The sequence below is a fragment of the Hemibagrus wyckioides genome, linkage group LG04, assembly GCF_019097595.1.
Source record: "Hemibagrus wyckioides isolate EC202008001 linkage group LG04, SWU_Hwy_1.0, whole genome shotgun sequence".
Lineage (NCBI taxonomy): Eukaryota > Metazoa > Chordata > Actinopteri > Siluriformes > Bagridae > Hemibagrus > Hemibagrus wyckioides.
The window spans coordinates 31,638,699-31,664,290 of NC_080713.1; the positions used below are offsets into that span (position 1 = coordinate 31,638,699).

The 25,592-nt window shown below is 40.5% G+C and overlaps 1 protein-coding gene across 1 annotated transcript in view; it reads left to right on the forward strand.

Annotated features, from left to right (window-relative positions):
• The window catches only part of hdc (histidine decarboxylase), a 40,374-nt gene that overhangs the window by 7,037 nt on the left and 7,745 nt on the right, over window positions 1-25,592 (forward strand). Inside the window, exon 11 of the mRNA XM_058387163.1 lies at window positions 2,184-2,285. Within this exon, the coding sequence (XP_058243146.1) occupies window positions 2,184-2,285 (102 nt within the window). The remainder of the gene's footprint in view (window positions 1-2,183; window positions 2,286-25,592) is intronic.

Below are 25,592 nucleotides of genomic sequence, written 5' to 3' on the forward strand. Positions count from 1 at the left end.
ACAAGCTAAACTACACATTTAACTACATGCTAAACTACACGTTTAACTACATGCTTAAGTGCATGCTAAACTACACGTTTAACTACATGCTTAACTACACGTTTAACTACACACTAAACTACATGTTTAACTACACTCTAAACTACATGTTTAACTACATGCTAAACTACATCTTTAACTACATGCTAAACTACACATTTAACTACATACTAAACTACATGTTTAACTGCACGCTAAACTACACGTTTAACTGCACGCTAAACTATACGCTTAACTACACACTAAACTACATGTTTAACTACATGCTAAACTACATGTTTAACTACACACTAAACTACACATTTAACTACATGCTAAACTACACGTTTAACTACACGCTTAACTGCACGCTAAACTACATGTTTAACTACACACTAAACTACATGTTTAACTGCACGCTAAACTATACGCTTAACTACACACTAAACTACATGTTTAACTACATGCTAAACTACAAGTTTAACTACACACTAAACTACACATTTAACTACATGCTAAACTACACGTTTAACTACACGCTTAACTGCACGCTAAACTACATGTTTAACTACACGGTTAACTACACGTTTAACTACATGCTTAACTACACGATAAACTACACACTAAACTACACGTTTAACTACACGCTTAACTACACACTAAACTACATGTTTAACTACATGCTAAACTACACGTTTAACTACATGCTAAACTACACGTTTAACTACATGTTTAACTGCACGCTAAACTACATGTTTAACTGCACGCTAAACTACATGTTTAACTGCATGCTAAACTACACATTTAACTACACACTAAACTACACATTTAACTGCACGCTAAACTACACATTTAACTACACGCAAACCACACGTTTAACTACACGCTAAACTACATGCTAAACTACACATTTAACTACATGCTAAACTACATGTTTAACTACATGCTAAACTACACGTTTAACTACATGCTAAACTACACGTTTAACTGCACGCTAAACTACATGTTTAACTACATGCTAAACTACACGTTTAACTACACGTTTAACTACACGTTTAACTACACGTTTAACTACACGCTAAAGTACACGTTTAATTACATGCTAAACTACACGGTTAACTACATGTTTAACTGCATGCTAAACTACACGTTTAATTACACGTTTAACTACATGCTAAACTACACGTTAAACTACATGCTAAACTACACGTTAAACTACATGTTTAACTGCATGCTAAACTACACGTTTAATTACACGTTTAACTACATGCTAAACTACACGCTAAACTACATGTTTAACTGCATGCTAAACTACACGTTTAACTACATGCTAAACTACACGCTAAACTACATGTTTAACTGCATGCTAAACTACACGTTTAAGTACATGTTTAACTACATGCTAAACTACACGTTTAAGTACACGTTTAACTACATGCTAAACTACACACTAAACTACATTTTTAACTGCATGCTAAACTACACGTTTAAGTACACGTTTAACTACATGCTAAACTACACGCTAAACTACATTTTTAACTGCATGCTAAACTACACGTTTAAGTACACGTTTAACTACATGCTAAACTACACGTTAAACTACATGTTTAACTGCATGCTAAACTACACGTTTAATTACACGTTTAACTACATGCTAAACTACACGCTAAACTACATGTTTAACTGCATGCTAAACTACACGTTTAACTACATGCTAAACTACACGCTAAACTACATGTTTAACTGCATGCTAAACTACACGTTTAAGTACATGTTTAACTACATGCTAAACTACACGCTAAACTACATGTTTAACTGCATGCTAAACTACACGTTTAAGTACACGTTTAACTACATGCTAAACTACACGCTAAACTACATTTTTAACTGCATGCTAAACTACACGTTTAAGTACACGTTTAACTACATGCTAAACTACACGCTAAACTACATGTTTAACTGCATGCTAAACTACACGTTTAACTACATGCTAAACTACACGCTAAACTACATGTTTAACTGCATGCTAAACTACACGTTTAACTACATGCTAAACTACACGCTAAACTACACGTTTAACTACACTACACTTTCTGAATGTTTAGTAGTGTTCAGTGTTTGTTGCGTGTTCAGTGTTATTTGTATTGTGTTGTTTTTTTGTGTAGGGGATTGAAATGGCCAAACTCTTTGAGTCTCTGGTGAGGAGCGACACAAACTTCCACATTCCAGCAGAGCGACACCTGGGACTGGTTGTGTTTAACATGACTGTGAGTACACAACATCACACAACACAACACATCACAACCTTACACAACACAACAACACAACATCACACAACACAAAATCACAACATCACAACACAACACATCCTAACACAACATCACACATCACATTCTCACACAACATTACACAACACAACAAATCACAACCTCACACATCACATCACATCCTCACACAACCTCACACATCACATCACATCCTCACACAACATCACACATCACATCACATCCTCACACAACATCACACAACACATCACATCATCAGACAACATTACACAACACAACAAATCACAACCTCACACATCACATCACATCCTCACACAACATTACACATCACATCACATCCTCAGACAACATCACACATCACATCACATCCTCACATAACATTACACATCACATCACATCCTCACACATCACACAACACATCACATCCTCACACAACATTACACAACACATCACATCCTCACACAACATCACACATCACATCACATCCTCACACAACATTACACATCACATCACATCCTCACACAACATTACACATCACAACACATCACATCCTCAGACAACCTCACACATCACATCACATCCTCACACAACATTACACATCACATCCTCAGACAACCTCACACATCACATCACACAACACATCACAACCTCACACATCACATCACATCCTCACACAACATTACACAACACATCACAACCTCACACAACACAACACATAACAAGCTCACACATCACATCCTCACACAACATTACACAATTCATCACAACCTCACACAACATCACACATCACATCACAACCTCACACATCACACAACACAACACAACACATCACAACCTCACACATCACATCCTCACACAACATCACACATCACATCACAACCTCACACATCACATCACAACCTCACACATCACACAACACAACACAACACATAACAACCTCACACATCACATCCTCACACAACATTACACAATTCATCACAACCTCACACAACATCACACATCACATCACAACCTCACACATCACACAACACAACACAACACATCACAACCTCACACAACCTCACACATCACATCCTCACACAACATTACACAATACATCACAACCTCACACAACATCACACATCACATCACAACCTCACACATCACACAACACAACACATCACAACCTCACACAACATTACACAATACATCACAACCTCACACAACATTACACATCACATCACAACCTCACACAACATCACACATCACATCACAACCTCACACAACATTACACATCACATCACAACCTCACACATTACACAATACATCAAAACCTCACACAACATCACACATCACATCACAACCTCACACAACATTACACATCACATCCTCACACAACATTACACATCACATCACAACCTCACACAACATCACACATCACATCACATCCTCACACAACATTACACATCACATCACATCCTCACACAACATTACACATCACATCACAACCTCACACAACATTACACAACACATCACAACCTCACACAACATTACACATCACATCACAACCTCACACAACATCACACATCACATCACAACCTCACACAACATCACACATCACATCACAACCTCACACAACATTACACATCACATCACATCCTCACACAACATTACACAACACATCACAACCTCACACAACATCACACATCACATCACATCCTCACACAACATTACACAACACATCACAACCTCACACATCACACAACATCACACATCACAACCTCACACATCACACATCACATCACAACCTCACACATCACACAACACAACACATCACAACCTCACACATCACATCACATCCTCACACAACATTACACAATACATCACAACCTCACACAACATCACACATCACATCACAACCTCACACATCACACAACACAACACAACACATCACAACCTCACACAACCTCACACATCACACCCTCACACAACATTACACAATACATCACACATCACATCACACAACACATCACACATCACATCACACATCACACAACACATCACACAACACAACATCAAATCACACAACACAACAACACACATCACACAACACATCACACATCACACATCACACAACACAACATCACATCACACATCACATCACACAACACAACACATCACACAACACATCACACAACACAACATCACATCACACAACACATCACATCACACATCACACAACATCACACAACACAACATCACACATCACACATCACATCACATCACACAACACATCACACATCACACATCACACAACACAACACATCACACAACACAACATCACACATCACACATCACACAACACAACACATCACACAACACACAACACAACATTACACATCACACATCACATCACACATCACACAACACAACATCACACAACACAACACATCACACATCACACAACACAACATCACACAACACAACACATCACACAACACAACATCACATCACACATCACATCACACAACACAACAACACATCACACAACACATCACATCACACATCACACAACATCACACAACACAACACATCACACAACACACAACACAACATCACACATCACATCACACATCACAAAACACAACATCACACAACACAACACAACATCACATCACACATCACATCACACAACACAACAACACATCACACAACACAACATCACATCACACAACACATCACATCACACATCACACAACACAACATCACACAACACAACACATCACACAACACACAACATCACACATCACACATCACACATCACACATCACATCACACAACACAACAACACATCACACAACACAACACATCACATCACACATCACACAACACATCACACAACACAACATCACACATCACATCACACATCACACAACACATCACACAACACAACATCACATCACACAACACATCACATCACACATCACACAACACATCACACAACACATCACACAACACAACATCACATCACACAACACATCACATCACACATCACACAACACAACATCACACAACACAACACATCACACAACACACAACACAACATCACACATCACACATCACACAACACAACATCACACAACACAACACATCACACAACACACAACACAACATCACACATCACACATCACACAACACAACATCACATCACACATCACATCACACAACACAACACATCACACAACACATCACACAACACAACAACACATCACACATCACACAACACAACATCACACAACACAACACATCACAATACACATCACACAACACAACATCACACATCACACATCACACATCACACATCACATCACACATCACACAACACACATCACATCACACAACACAACAACACATCACACAACACAACACATCACACATCACACAACACAACATCACATCACACATCACACATCACACATCACACAACACATCACACATCACACAACACATCACACAACACATCACACAACACAACATCACATCACACAACACATCACACAACACAACATCACATCACACATCACATCACACATCACACAACACATCACATCACACAACACATCACACAACACATCACACAACATCACATCACACAACACATCACACAACACAACATCACATCACACAACACATCACACAACACATCACACATCACACAACACATCACACAACACAACATCACATCACACATCACATCACACATCACACAACACATCACACAACACATCACACATCACACATCACACAACACAACATCACATCACACATCACATCACACATCACACAACACATCACACAACACATCACACATCACACATCACACAACATCACATCACATCACACATCACATCACATCACACAACACATCACACATCACACATCACACATCACACATCACATCACACATCACACATCACATCACACATCACACAACACAACATCACATCACACATCACACATCACACATCACACATCACATCACACATCACATCACACAACACATCACACAACACAACATCACATCACACAACACATCACATCACACAACACAACACAACACAACACATCACACAACACATCACATCACACAACACAACATCACACAACACAACACAACAACACATCACACAACACATCACATCACACAACAAATCACACAACATCACATCACACATCACACATCACACATCACATCACACATCACACAACACATCACACAACACATCACATCACACATCACATCACACAACACAACATCACATCACACAACACAACATCACATCACACAACACAACATCACACATCACACATCACATCACACAACACAACATCACACATCACATCACATCACACAACACAACATCACATCACACATCACACATCACACAACAAAACATCACACATCACATCACACATCACATCACACAACACAACATCACACATCACACATCACATCACACAACACCACATCACATCACACATCACACATCACATCACACATCACACATCACACATCACACAACACCACATCACATCACACATCACACATCACATCACATCACATCACACATCACACATCACACATCACACAACACCACATCACATCACACATCACATCACATCACATCACACAACACAACACAACATCACACATCACACATCACATCACATCACATCACATCACAACATCACATCACACAACACAACATCACATCACACAACACATCACATCACATCACACATCACACATCACATCACACATCACACAACACATCACACATCACATCACACATCACACAACACAACACAACATCACATCACACATCACACATCACATCACACATCACACAACACATCACACATCACATCACACATCACACAACACATCACACATCACATCACACATCACAACATCACATCACATCACACAACACAACATCACATCACATCACACAACACATCACATCACACATCACACATCACACATCACACATCACACATCACATCACATCACACAACACAACATCACATCACACATCACACATCACACATCACATCACATCACATCACATCACATCACACAACATCACATCACATCACATCACACAACACAACATCACATCACACAACACACATCACACATCACACATCACATCACATCACATCACATCACACAACATCACATCACATCACATCACATCACACAACATCACATCACACAACACAACATCACATCACACAACACACATCACACATCACACATCACATCACATCACATCACATCACACATCACATCACACATCACACATCACACATCACATCACACATCACACAACACATCACACATCACATCACACATCACACAACACATCACACATCACATCACACATCACAACATCACATCACATCACACAACACAACATCACATCACACAACACATCACATCACACATCACACATCACACATCACATCACATCACATCACATCACATCACACATCACATCACACATCACACATCACACATCACACAACACATCACACATCACATCACACATCACAACATCACATCACATCACACAACACAACATCACATCACACAACACATCACATCACACATCACACAACACAACATCACATCACACATCACACATCACACATCACACATCACACAACACATCACACATCACATCACACATCACACAACACATCACACATCACATCACACATCACAACATCACATCACATCACACAACACAACATCACATCACACAACACATCACATCACATCACACATCACACAACACAACATCACATCACACATCACACATCACACATCACACATCACACATCACATCACATCACATCACACAACACATCACATCACACAACACATCACACATCACACATCACACATCACATCACATCACACATCACACATCACACATCACACATCACATCACACATCACACATCACACATCACACATCACATCACACATCACACAACACATCACACATCACATCACACATCACACAACACATCACACATCACATCACACATCACAACATCACATCACATCACACAACACATCACATCACACAACACAACATCACATCACACATCACACAACACATCACATCACACAACACAACACAACATCACATCACACAACACAACACATCACATCACACATCACACAACACAACATCACATCACACATCACACATCACACATCACACAACACATCACACATCACATCACACAACACAACATCACATCACACATCACATCACACATCACAACATCACATCACATCACACAACATCACATCACACATCACACAACACAACATCACATCACACATCACACATCACACATCACACATCACATCACACATCACACAACACATCACACATCACACAACACATCACACATCACATCACACATCACAACATCACATCACACATCACATCACACATCACACATCACATCACACATCACATCACATCACACATCACACAACACATCACACAACACAACATCACATCACACATCACATCACACATCACACAACACATCACACAACACAACATCACATCACACAACACATCACACAACACAACATCACATCACACAACAGAACATCACATCACACAACACATCACACAACACAACATCACATCACACAACACAACATCACATCACACATCACATCACACAACACAACACAACATCACATCACACATCACATCACACATCACATCACACATCACATCACATCACACAACACAACATCACATCACACATCACACATCACAACATCACATCACACATCACATCACACAACACAACACAACACAACATCACATCACACATCACATCACACATCACACATCACATCACATCACACATCACACAACACATCACACATCACAACATCACATCACACAACACATCACATCACACAACACATCACACAACACAACAACACATCACACAACACAACATCACATCACACATCACACATCACATCACACAACACATCACACAACACAACAACACATCACACAACACAACATCACATCACACAACACATCACACAACACAACATCACATCACATCACACAACACATCACACAACACAACAACACATCACACAACACAACATCACATCACACAACACATCACACAACACAACATCACATCACACATCACATCACACAACACAACATCACATCACATCACATCACACATCACATCACACAACACATCACACATCACATCACACATCACACATCACATCACATCACATCACACAACATCACATCACACATCACATCACACAACACAACATCACATCACATCACATCACACATCACATCACACAACACATCACACATCACATCACACATCACACATCACATCACATCACAACACAACAACACATCACACAACACAACATCACATCACACAACACATCACACAACACAACATCACATCACACAACACATCACACAACACAACAACACATCACACAACACATCACACATCACATCACACATCACACATCACACATCACACAACATCACATCACACATCACATCACACATCACACAACACATCACACAACACAACAACACATCACACATCACACATCACACAACATCACATCACACATCACAACATCACATCACACATCACACAACACAACACAACATCACATCACACAACACATCACATCACATCACACAACACAACATCACATCACACATCACACATCACACATCACACAACACATCACACATCACATCACACAACACAACATCACATCACACATCACATCACACATCACAACATCACATCACATCACACAACATCACATCACACAACACAACATCACATCACACAACACATCACACATCACATCACACATCACAACATCACATCACATCACACAACACATCACATCACACAACACATCACATCACACATCACATCACACATCACACATCACATCACATCACACAACACAACATCACATCACACATCACACATCACACATCACATCACATCACACATCACACATCACATCACATCACATCACACATCACACATCACATCACATCACACATCACACATCACACATCACATCACACATCACACAACACATCACACATCACACAACACATCACACATCACATCACACATCACAACATCACATCACATCACACAACACATCACATCACACAACACATCACATCACACATCACATCACACATCACACATCACATCACATCACACAACACAACATCACATCACACATCACACATCACACATCACACATCACACATCACATCACACATCACACAACACATCACACAACACAACATCACATCACACATCACATCACACATCACACAACACATCACACAACACAACATCACATCACACAACACATCACACAACACAACATCACATCACACAACACATCACACAACACAACATCACATCACACAACACAACATCACATCACACATCACACATCACACATCACATCACACAACACAACATCACATCACACATCACATCACACATCACATCACACATCACATCACACAACACAACATCACATCACACAACACAACATCACATCACACATCACACATCACATCACACATCACATCACACAACACAACATCACATCACACAACACAACATCACATCACACATCACACATCACATCACACAACACATCACATCACACATCACATCACACAACACATCACATCACACATCACATCACACAACACAACATCACATCACACATCACACATCACAACATCACATCACACATCACATCACACAACACAACACAACACAACATCACATCACACATCACATCACACATCACACATCACATCACATCACACATCACACAACACATCACACATCACAACATCACATCACACAACACATCACATCACACAACACATCACACAACACAACAACACATCACACAACACAACATCACATCACACATCACACATCACATCACACAACACATCACACAACACAACAACACATCACACAACACAACATCACATCACACAACACATCACACAACACAACATCACATCACATCACACAACACATCACACAACACAACAACACATCACACAACACAACATCACATCACACAACACATCACACAACACAACATCACATCACACATCACATCACACAACACAACATCACATCACATCACATCACACATCACATCACACAACACATCACACATCACATCACACATCACACATCACATCACATCACATCACACAACATCACATCACACATCACATCACACAACACAACATCACATCACATCACATCACACATCACATCACACAACACATCACACATCACATCACACATCACACATCACATCACATCACAACACAACAACACATCACACAACACAACATCACATCACACAACACATCACACAACACAACATCACATCACACAACACATCACACAACACAACAACACATCACACATCACACAACACATCACATCACACATCACACATCACACATCACACATCACACATCACACATCACACAACACATCACACAACACAACAACACATCACACATCACACATCACACAACATCACATCACACATCACAACATCACATCACACATCACATCACACAACACAACATCACATCACATCACACATCACACAACACATCACATCACATCACATCACACATCACATCACACAACACAACACATCACACATCACATCACACAACACAACATCACATCACACAACACAACACAACATCACATCACACAACACAACATCACATCACATCACACATCACACATCACACATCACACAACACAACACAACATCACATCACACATCACACATCACACATCACACAACCCAACATCACATCACACATCACATCACATCACACAACACATCACATCACACAACACAACACAACACAACACATCACATCACACAACACAACATCACACATCACATCACATCACACAACACAACATCACATCACACAACACAACACATCACATCACACAACACATCACATCACACATCACACATCACACATCACACATCACACATCACATCACACATCACACCACATCACACATCACATCACACAACACATCACATCACACATCACACAACACATCACATCACACATCACACAACACATCACACATCACATCACATCACATCACACATCACATCACACAACACATCACACAACACAACACATCACATCACACAACACATCACATCACACATCACACATCACACATCACACATCACACATCACACATCACATCACACATCACACAACACATCACACATCACATCACATCACATCACACATCACATCACACATCACATTACATCACACATCACATCACATCACACATCACAACACATCACATCACACATCACATCACATCACATCACAACACATCACATCACACAACACAACATCACATCACACATCACACAACACATCACATCACATCACACATCACATCACACAACACATCACACAACACATCACATCACACATCACAACACATCACATCACACAACACAACATCACATCACACATCACACAACACATCACATCACATCACACATCACATCACACAACACATCACACAACACATCACATCACACATCACATCACATCACACATCACATCACATCACACATCACAACACATCACAACACATCACACAACACAACATCACACATCACACAACACATCACATCACACATCACATCACACAACACATCACATCACACATCACAACACATCACATCACACATCACACATCACACATCACATCACACAACACATCACATCACACATCACATCACACATCACATCACATCACACATCACAACACATCACATCACATCACATCACACATCACAACACATCACATCACATCACACAACACAACATCACACATCACACAACACATCACATCACACATCACATCACACAACACATCACATCACACATCACAACACATCACATCACACATCACACATCACACATCACACATCACATCACACAACACATCACATCACATCACACATCACATCACATCACATCACACATCACACATCACATCACATCACATCACATCACACAACACAACATCACATCACATCACACATCACACATCACATCACACATCACACAACACATCACATCACATCACACATCACATCACATCACATCACATCACACATCACACATCACATCACATCACATCACACATCACATCACATCACATCACATCACACATCACACATCACATCACAACACATCACATCACACAACACATCACACATCACATCACACATCACACAACACAACATCACACATCACACAACATCACACAACACAACAACACATCACACAACACATCACACAACATCACATCACACATCACACATCACACATCACACAACACATCACATCACACATCACAACACATCACATCACATCACACATCACATCACACAACAACACATCACACAACACATCACATCACACATCACACATCACATCACACATCACATCACATCACACAACACAACATCACATCACACATCACATCACACAACACAACATCACATCACACATCACATCACATCACACAACAACACATCACACAACACATCACATCACACATCACATCACACAACATCACATCACACATCACACATCACATCACACAACATCACATCACACAACACATCACATCACATCACACACACAACACATCACACATCACACATCACATCACATCACACAACACAACAACACATCACACATCACATCACACATCACACACATCACACAACACAACAACACATCACACACCATCACACATCACACACATCACATCACATCACATCACATCACACATCACATCACACATCACATCACATCACATCACATCACACATCACATCACACATCACATCACACATCACATCACACAACACATCACATCACACATCACACAACACAACAACACATCACACATCACATCACACATCACACAACATCACACAACACAACAACACATCACACATCACACATCACATCACACATCACACAACACAACATCACACACACACAACATCCACAACACAACACAACACATCCACACACAACACATCACACAACACATCACACAACACATCACATCACACATCACACAACACATCACATCACATCACACATCACATCACACAACACATCACATCACATCACACATCACATCACACACAACCACACAACATCACATCACACAACACAACATCACATCACACATCACATCACATCACACAACACAACATCACACATCACACAACATCACACAACACAACACACACACACATCACACATCACACAACACATCACACAACATCACATCACACATCACACAACACATCACATCACACATCACATCACACAACACATCACATCACACATCACACATCACACAACACATCACATCACACATCACATCACACAACACAACATCACATCACATCACATCACATCTCACATCACATCACACATCACACAACACATCACATCACACATCACATCACACAACACAACACAACACATCACATCACATCACACATCACATCACACAACACAACATCACATCACATCACATCACATCACATCACACATCACATCACACAACACAACACAACACATCACATCACATCACACATCACATCACACAACACAACATCACATCACACATCACACCACATCACACATCACATCACACATCACACAACACAACATCACACATCACACAAAATCACACAACACAACAACACATCACACAACACATCACATCACACAACACATCACACAACATCACATCACACATCACACATCACATCACATCACACAACACAACACAACACATCACATCACATCACATCACATCACATCACACATCACATCACATCACACAACACAACATCACATCACACAACACAACACAACACAACATCACACAACACAACATCACATCACACATCACATCACACAACACAACATCACATCACACAACACAACATCACATCACACATCACATCACATCACACAACACAACATCACATCACACATCACATCACATCACACAACACAACATCACATCACACATCACATCACATCACACAACAACACATCACACAACACATCACATCACACATCACATCACACAACAACACATCACACATCACATCACATCACACATCACATCACATCACACAACACATCACATCACATCACACAACACATCACATCACACATCACACATCACATCACATCACACAACACAACAACACATCACACATCACATCACACATCACATCACATCACACAACACAACAACACATCACACATCACATCACATCACACATCACATCACACATCACAACACATCACATCACACATCACACATCACATCACACATCACATCACATCACATCACATCACATCACATCACACATCACATCACACATCACACATCACATCACACAACACATCACATCACACATCACACAACACAACAACACATCACACATCACATCACACATCACACAACATCACACAACACAACAACACATCACACATCACACATCACATCACACATCACACAACACAACATCACACATCACACAACATCACACAACACAACACAACACATCACATCACACAACACATCACACAACACATCACACAACACATCACATCACACATCACACAACACATCACATCACATCACACATCACATCACACAACACATCACATCACATCACACATCACATCACACAACACAACATCACATCACACATCACATCACACAACACAACATCACATCACACATCACATCACATCACACAACACAACATCACACATCACACAACATCACACAACACAACAACACATCACACAACACATCACATCACACAACACATCACACAACATCACATCACACATCACACAACACATCACATCACACATCACATCACACAACACATCACATCACACATCACACATCACACAACACATCACATCACACATCACATCACACAACACAACATCACATCACATCACATCACATCACACATCACATCACATCACACATCACACAACACATCACATCACACATCACATCACACAACACAACACAACACATCACATCACACATCACATCACACAACACAACATCACATCACATCACATCACATCACACATCACATCACATCACACATCACACAACACATCACATCACACATCACATCACACAACACAACACAACACATCACATCACATCACATCACACATCACATCACACAACACAACATCACATCACACATCACACCACATCACACATCACATCACACATCACACAACACAACATCACACATCACACAAAATCACACAACACAACAACACATCACACAACACATCACATCACACAACACATCACACAACATCACATCACACATCACATCACATCACATCACATCACATCACACATCACATCACATCACACATCACATCACATCACATCACACAACACAACATCACATCACACAACACAACACAACACAACATCACACAACACAACATCACATCACACAACACAACACAACACAACATCACATCACACAACACAACATCACATCACACATCACATCACATCACACAACACAACATCACATCACACAACACAACACAACACAACATCACATCACACAACACATCACATCACATCACATCACACATCACACATCACACAACACAACACATCACACATCACATCACATCACACATCACATCACATCACACATCACAGCACATCACATCACACATCACATCACACAACACATCACATCACACAACACAACATCACATCACACATCACACAACACATCACATCACACATCACATCACACAACACATCACATCACACATCACAACACATCACATCACACATCACACATCACATCACATCACACAACACATCACATCACATCACATCACACATCACACATCACATCACATCACATCACAACACATCACAACACATCACATCACACATCACACATCACATCACATCACAACACATCACAACACATCACATCACACATCACATCACATCACATCACACAACACAACATCACATCACACATCACATCACACAACACATCACATCACACATCACACATCACATCACATCACATCACAACACATCACAACACATCACATCACATCACACAACACAACATCAGATCACACATCACATCACACAACACATCACATCACACAACACATCACACATCACATCACATCACACATCACACAACACATCACACATCACATCACACATCACATCACACAACATCACATCACATCACACAACACAACACAACATCACATCACACATTACACAACACATCACACATCACATCACATCACATCACACAACACAACATCACATCACATCACACAACACAACACAACATCACATCACACAACACATCACATCACACATCACACATCACACATCACATCACACATCACACAACACATCACACATCACATCACATCACACATCACATCACACAACACATCACACAACACAACACATCACATCACACATCACATCACATCACATCACACATCACATCACACATCACAGCACATCACATCACACATCACATCACACAACACATCACATCACACAACACAACATCACATCACACATCACACAACACATCACATCACACATCACATCACACAACACATCACATCACACATCACAACACATCACATGACATCACACATCACATCACATCACACAACACATCACATCACACATCACATCACACATCACACATCACAACACATCACATCACACATCACATCACATCACATCACATCACACATCACATCACATCACATCACATCACATCACACATCACAACACATCACATCACACAACACATCACATCACACATCACAACACATCACATCACACATCACATCACATCACATCACACATCACATCACATCACATCACATCACATCACACATCACAACACATCACATCACACATCACATCACATCACATCACACAACACAACATCACATCACACATCACATCACACAACACATCACATCACACAACACATCACACATCACACATCACATCACACATCACATCACACATCACACAACACAACATCACACATCACACATCACACAACATCACACAACACAACAACACATCACACAACACATCACATCACACAACACATCACACAACATCACATCACACATCACACAACACATCACATCACATCACACATCACATCACACAACACAACACATCACACATCACATCACACAACACAACACATCACACAACACATCACACAACACATCACATCACACATCACATCACATCACATCACACATCACATCACATCACACATCACATCACACAACATCACATCACACATCACACAACACAACACATCACATCACACATTACACAACACATCACACATCACATCACACATCACATCACACAACATCACATCACACATCACACATCACATCACACAACACAACACAACATCACATCACACATTACACAACACATCACACATCACAGCACACATCACACAACACAACATCACACAACACAACATCACACATCACACAACACAACAACACATCACACAACACATCACACAACATCACATCACACATCACACATCACACAACACATCACATCACATCACATCACACATCACATCACACATCACATCACACATCACATCACACAACAACACATCACACAACACATCACATCACACATCACACATCACACATCACATCACATCACACAACAACACATCACACAACACATCACATCACACATCATATCACATCACATCACACATCACAACACATCACACATCACATCACACATCACATCACACAACACAACATCACATCACACATCACATCACATCACACAACACATCACATCACATCACATCACACAACACATCACATCACATCACACATCACACATCACATCACATCACACAACACAACAACACATCACACATCACATCACACATCACATCACATCACACAACACAACAACACATCACACATCACATCACATCACACATCACATCACATCACATCACACATCACATCACACATCACATCACATCACATCACATCACACATCACAACACATCACACATCACATCACACATCACATCACACAACACAACATCACATCACACATCACATCACATCACACAACACATCACATCACATCACATCACACAACACATCACATCACACATCACATCACATCACATCACACAACACAACAACACATCACACATCACATCACATCACACAACACAACAACACATCACACATCACATCACACATCACATCACACATCACAACACATCACATCACACATCACATCACATCACATCACATCACATCACACAACACAACATCACATCACATCACACATCACATCACACATCACATCACACAACACATCACACAACACAACAACACATCACACATCACACATCACATCACACATCACACAACATCACACAACACAACAACACATCACACATCACACATCACATCACACATCACATCACACATCACACAACACAACATCACACATCACACAACATCACACAACACAACAACACATCACACAACACATCACATCACACAACACATCACACAACATCACATCACACATCACACAACACATCACATCACATCACACATCACATCACACAACACATCACATCACACATCACATCACACAACACAACATCACATCACATCACATCACACATCACATCACACATCACACAACACATCACATCACACATCACATCACACAACACAACATCACATCACATCACATCACATCACACATCACATCACATCACATCACATCACACATCACATCACATCACACATCACACAACACATCACATCACACATCACATCACACAACACAACACAACACAACACATCACACATCACATCACACAACACATCACATCACATCACATCACACATCACACATCACATCACACAACACATCACATCACATCACACATCACATCACACAACACATCACATCACACATCACACAACACAACATCACATCACATCACATCACACATCACATCACATCACACATCACATCACACATCACACAACACATCACATCACACATCACATCACACAACACAACACAACACAACACATCACATCACACATCACATCACACAACACATCACATCACACATCACACATCACATCACACAACACATCACACATTACACAACACATCACATCACACATCACACAACACAACATCACACAACACATCACATCACACATCACATCACATCACATCACACATCACATCACATCACACATCACATCACATCACACATCACACATCACATCACATCACACATCACACAACACAACACAACACAACACAACACAACACAACACAACACATCACACATCACATCACACAACATCACATCACATCACACATCACATCACACATCACATCACACATTACACAACACATCACATCACACATCACACAACACAACATCACACATCACATCACACAACATCACACAACACAACAACACATCACACAACACATCACATCACACAACACATCACGCAACATCACATCACACATCACACAACACATCACATCACATCACACATCACATCACACAACACATCACACAACACATCACATCACATCACATCACATCACATCACATCACATCACATCACACAACACATCACATCACATCACACATCACATCACACAACACATCACACAACACAACACAACATCACATCACACATCACACAACACATCACACAACACATCACATCACACAACACATCACACATCACATCACACAACACATCACACATCACATCACACAACACATCACATCACACATCACACAACACAACACAACATCACATCACACATCACATCACATCACATCACACATCACACAACACAACATCACATCACACAACACAACACAACACAACACAACAACACATCACACATTACATCACATCACATCACACATCACATCACATCACACATCACACAACACAACATCACATCACACAACACAACACAACAACACATCACACATCACATCACATCACACATCACATCACACAACACATCACACATCACATCACACATCACACATCACACATCACACAACATCACACAACACATCACACAACACATCACATCACATCACACAACATCACATCACACATCACACAACACAACAACACATCACACAACACATCACACATCACATCACACAACACAACAACACATCACACAACACATCACACATCACACATCACATCACACAACACAACAACACATCACACAACACAACATCACAGAACACAACACATCACACAACACAACAACACAACATCACACATCACAACACAACAACACATCACACAACACAACAACACATCACACAACACAACATCACACATCACAACAACACATCACACAACACAACACCACAACATCACACATCACACATCATACATCACATCACACATCACATCACACATCACACAACATCACACATCACACAACATCACACAACACATCACACAACACATCACATCACACAACATCACATCACACATCACACAACACATCACACAACACATCACATCACACATCACATCACATCACATCACATCACACATCACATCACACATCACATCACACATCACATCACACAACACATCACACAACACATCACACAACACATCACATCACACATCACACAACACAACACACATCACATCACACAACACAACAACACATCACACAACACATCACACATCACACAACACATCACACATCACATCACACATCACACATCACACATCACACATCACACATCACATCACACATCACACAACATCACATCACACATCACATCACACATCACACAACACATCACACATCACACAACACATCACACAACACAACAACACATCACACAACACATCACACATCACATCACACATCACACATCACACATCACACATCACATCACACATCACACAACATCACATCACACATCACATCACACATCACACAACACATCACACAACACAACAACACATCACACATCACACATCACACATCACACATCACATCACACATCACACAACATCACATCACACATCACAACATCACATCACACATCACATCACACAACACAACATCACATCACACATCACACATCACACAACACAACATCACATCACACATCACACATCACATCACATCACACAACACAACACAACACATCACATCACATCACATCACACATCACATCACATCACATCACACATCACATCACATCACACATCACACAACACAACATCACATCACACAACACAACACAACAACACATCACACATCACATCACATCACACATCACATCACACAACACATCACACATCACACATCACATCACACATCACATCACACAACACAACATCACATCACACAACACATCACATCACATCACACAACACAACATCACACATCACACAACACAACAACACATCACACAACACATCACACATCACATCACACAACACAACAACACATCACACAACACATCACACATCACACATCACATCACACAACACAACAACACATCACACAACACAACATCACACAACACAACATCACAGAACACAACACATCACACAACACAACAACACAACATCACACATCACAACACAACAACACATCACACAACACAACATCACACATCACAACAACACATCACACAACACAACACCACAACATCACACATCACACATCATACATCACATCACACATCACATCACACATCACACATCACACATCACACAACATCACACAACACATCACACAACACATCACATCACACAACATCACATCACACATCACACAACACATCACACAACACATCACATCACACATCACATCACATCACATCACACATCACATCACACAACACATCACACAACACATCACACAACACATCACACAACACATCACATCACACATCACATCACACAACACATCACATCACACATCACATCACATCACACATCACACATCACAACACAACACAACACAACACAACACAACATCACATCACACATCACACATCACATCACACAACACATCACATCACATCACATCACACATCACATCACATCACACATCACACATCAAATCACACATCACATCACACATCACACAACACATCACACATCACACAACACATCACACAACACAACAACACATCACACAACACATCACACATCACATCACACATCACACATCACACATCACACATCACATCACACATCACACAACATCACATCACACATCACATCACACATCACATCACACAACACAACAACACATCACACATCACACATCACACATCACATCACACATCACACAACATCACATCACACATCACAACATCACATCACACATCACATCACACAACACAACATCACATCACACATCACACATCACACAACACAACATCACATCACACATCACATCACATCACACAACACAACACAACACATCACATCACATCACATCACATCACACATCACATCACATCACACATCACATCACATCACACATCACATCACACAACACAACATCACATCACAACATCACATCACACATCACATCACACAACACAACATCACATCACACATCACACATCACATCACACAACACAACACAACACATCACATCACATCACATCACATCACATCACATCACACATCACATCACATCACATCACACAACACAACATCACATCACACATCACACAACACAACATCACATCACACATCACATCACATCACACATCACATCACACAACACATCACATCACACATCACATCACAAAACACATCACACATCACATCACACATCACATCACACAACACATCACATCACACAACACAACATCACATCACACATCACACATCACATCACACAACACAACACATCACATCACATCACATCACATCACATCACATCACATCACACATCACATCACATCACATCACACAACACAACATCACATCACACATCACACAACACAACATCACATCACACAACACATCACATCACACATCACATCACAAAACACATCACACAACACATCACACAACACATCACATCACACATCACATCACACATCACATCACGTCACACATCACAACACAACACATCACATCACACATCACACATCACATCACACAACACATCACATCACATCACATCACATCACATCACATCACATCACATCACACATCACATCACATCACATCACACAACACAACATCACATCACACATCACACAACACAACATCACATCACACAACACATCACATCACACATCACATCACAAAACACATCACACAACACATCACACAACACATCACATCACACATCACATCACACATCACATCACGTCACACATCACAACACAACACAACACATCACATCACACATCACACATCACATCACACAACACATCACATCACATCACACATCACATCACACATCACATCACACATCACACAACACATCACACAACACAACAACACATCACACAACACATCACACATCACATCACACATCACACATCACACAACATCACATCACACATCACATCACACATCACACATCACATCACACAACACATCACACAACATCACATCACACATCACACAACACATCACACAACACATCACACAACACATCACATCACACATCACATCACACAACACATCACACAACACATCACACAACACATCACACAACATCACATCACACAACACATCACACATCACACCACACAACACATCACATCACACATCACACATCACACATCACACATCACACAACACATCACATCA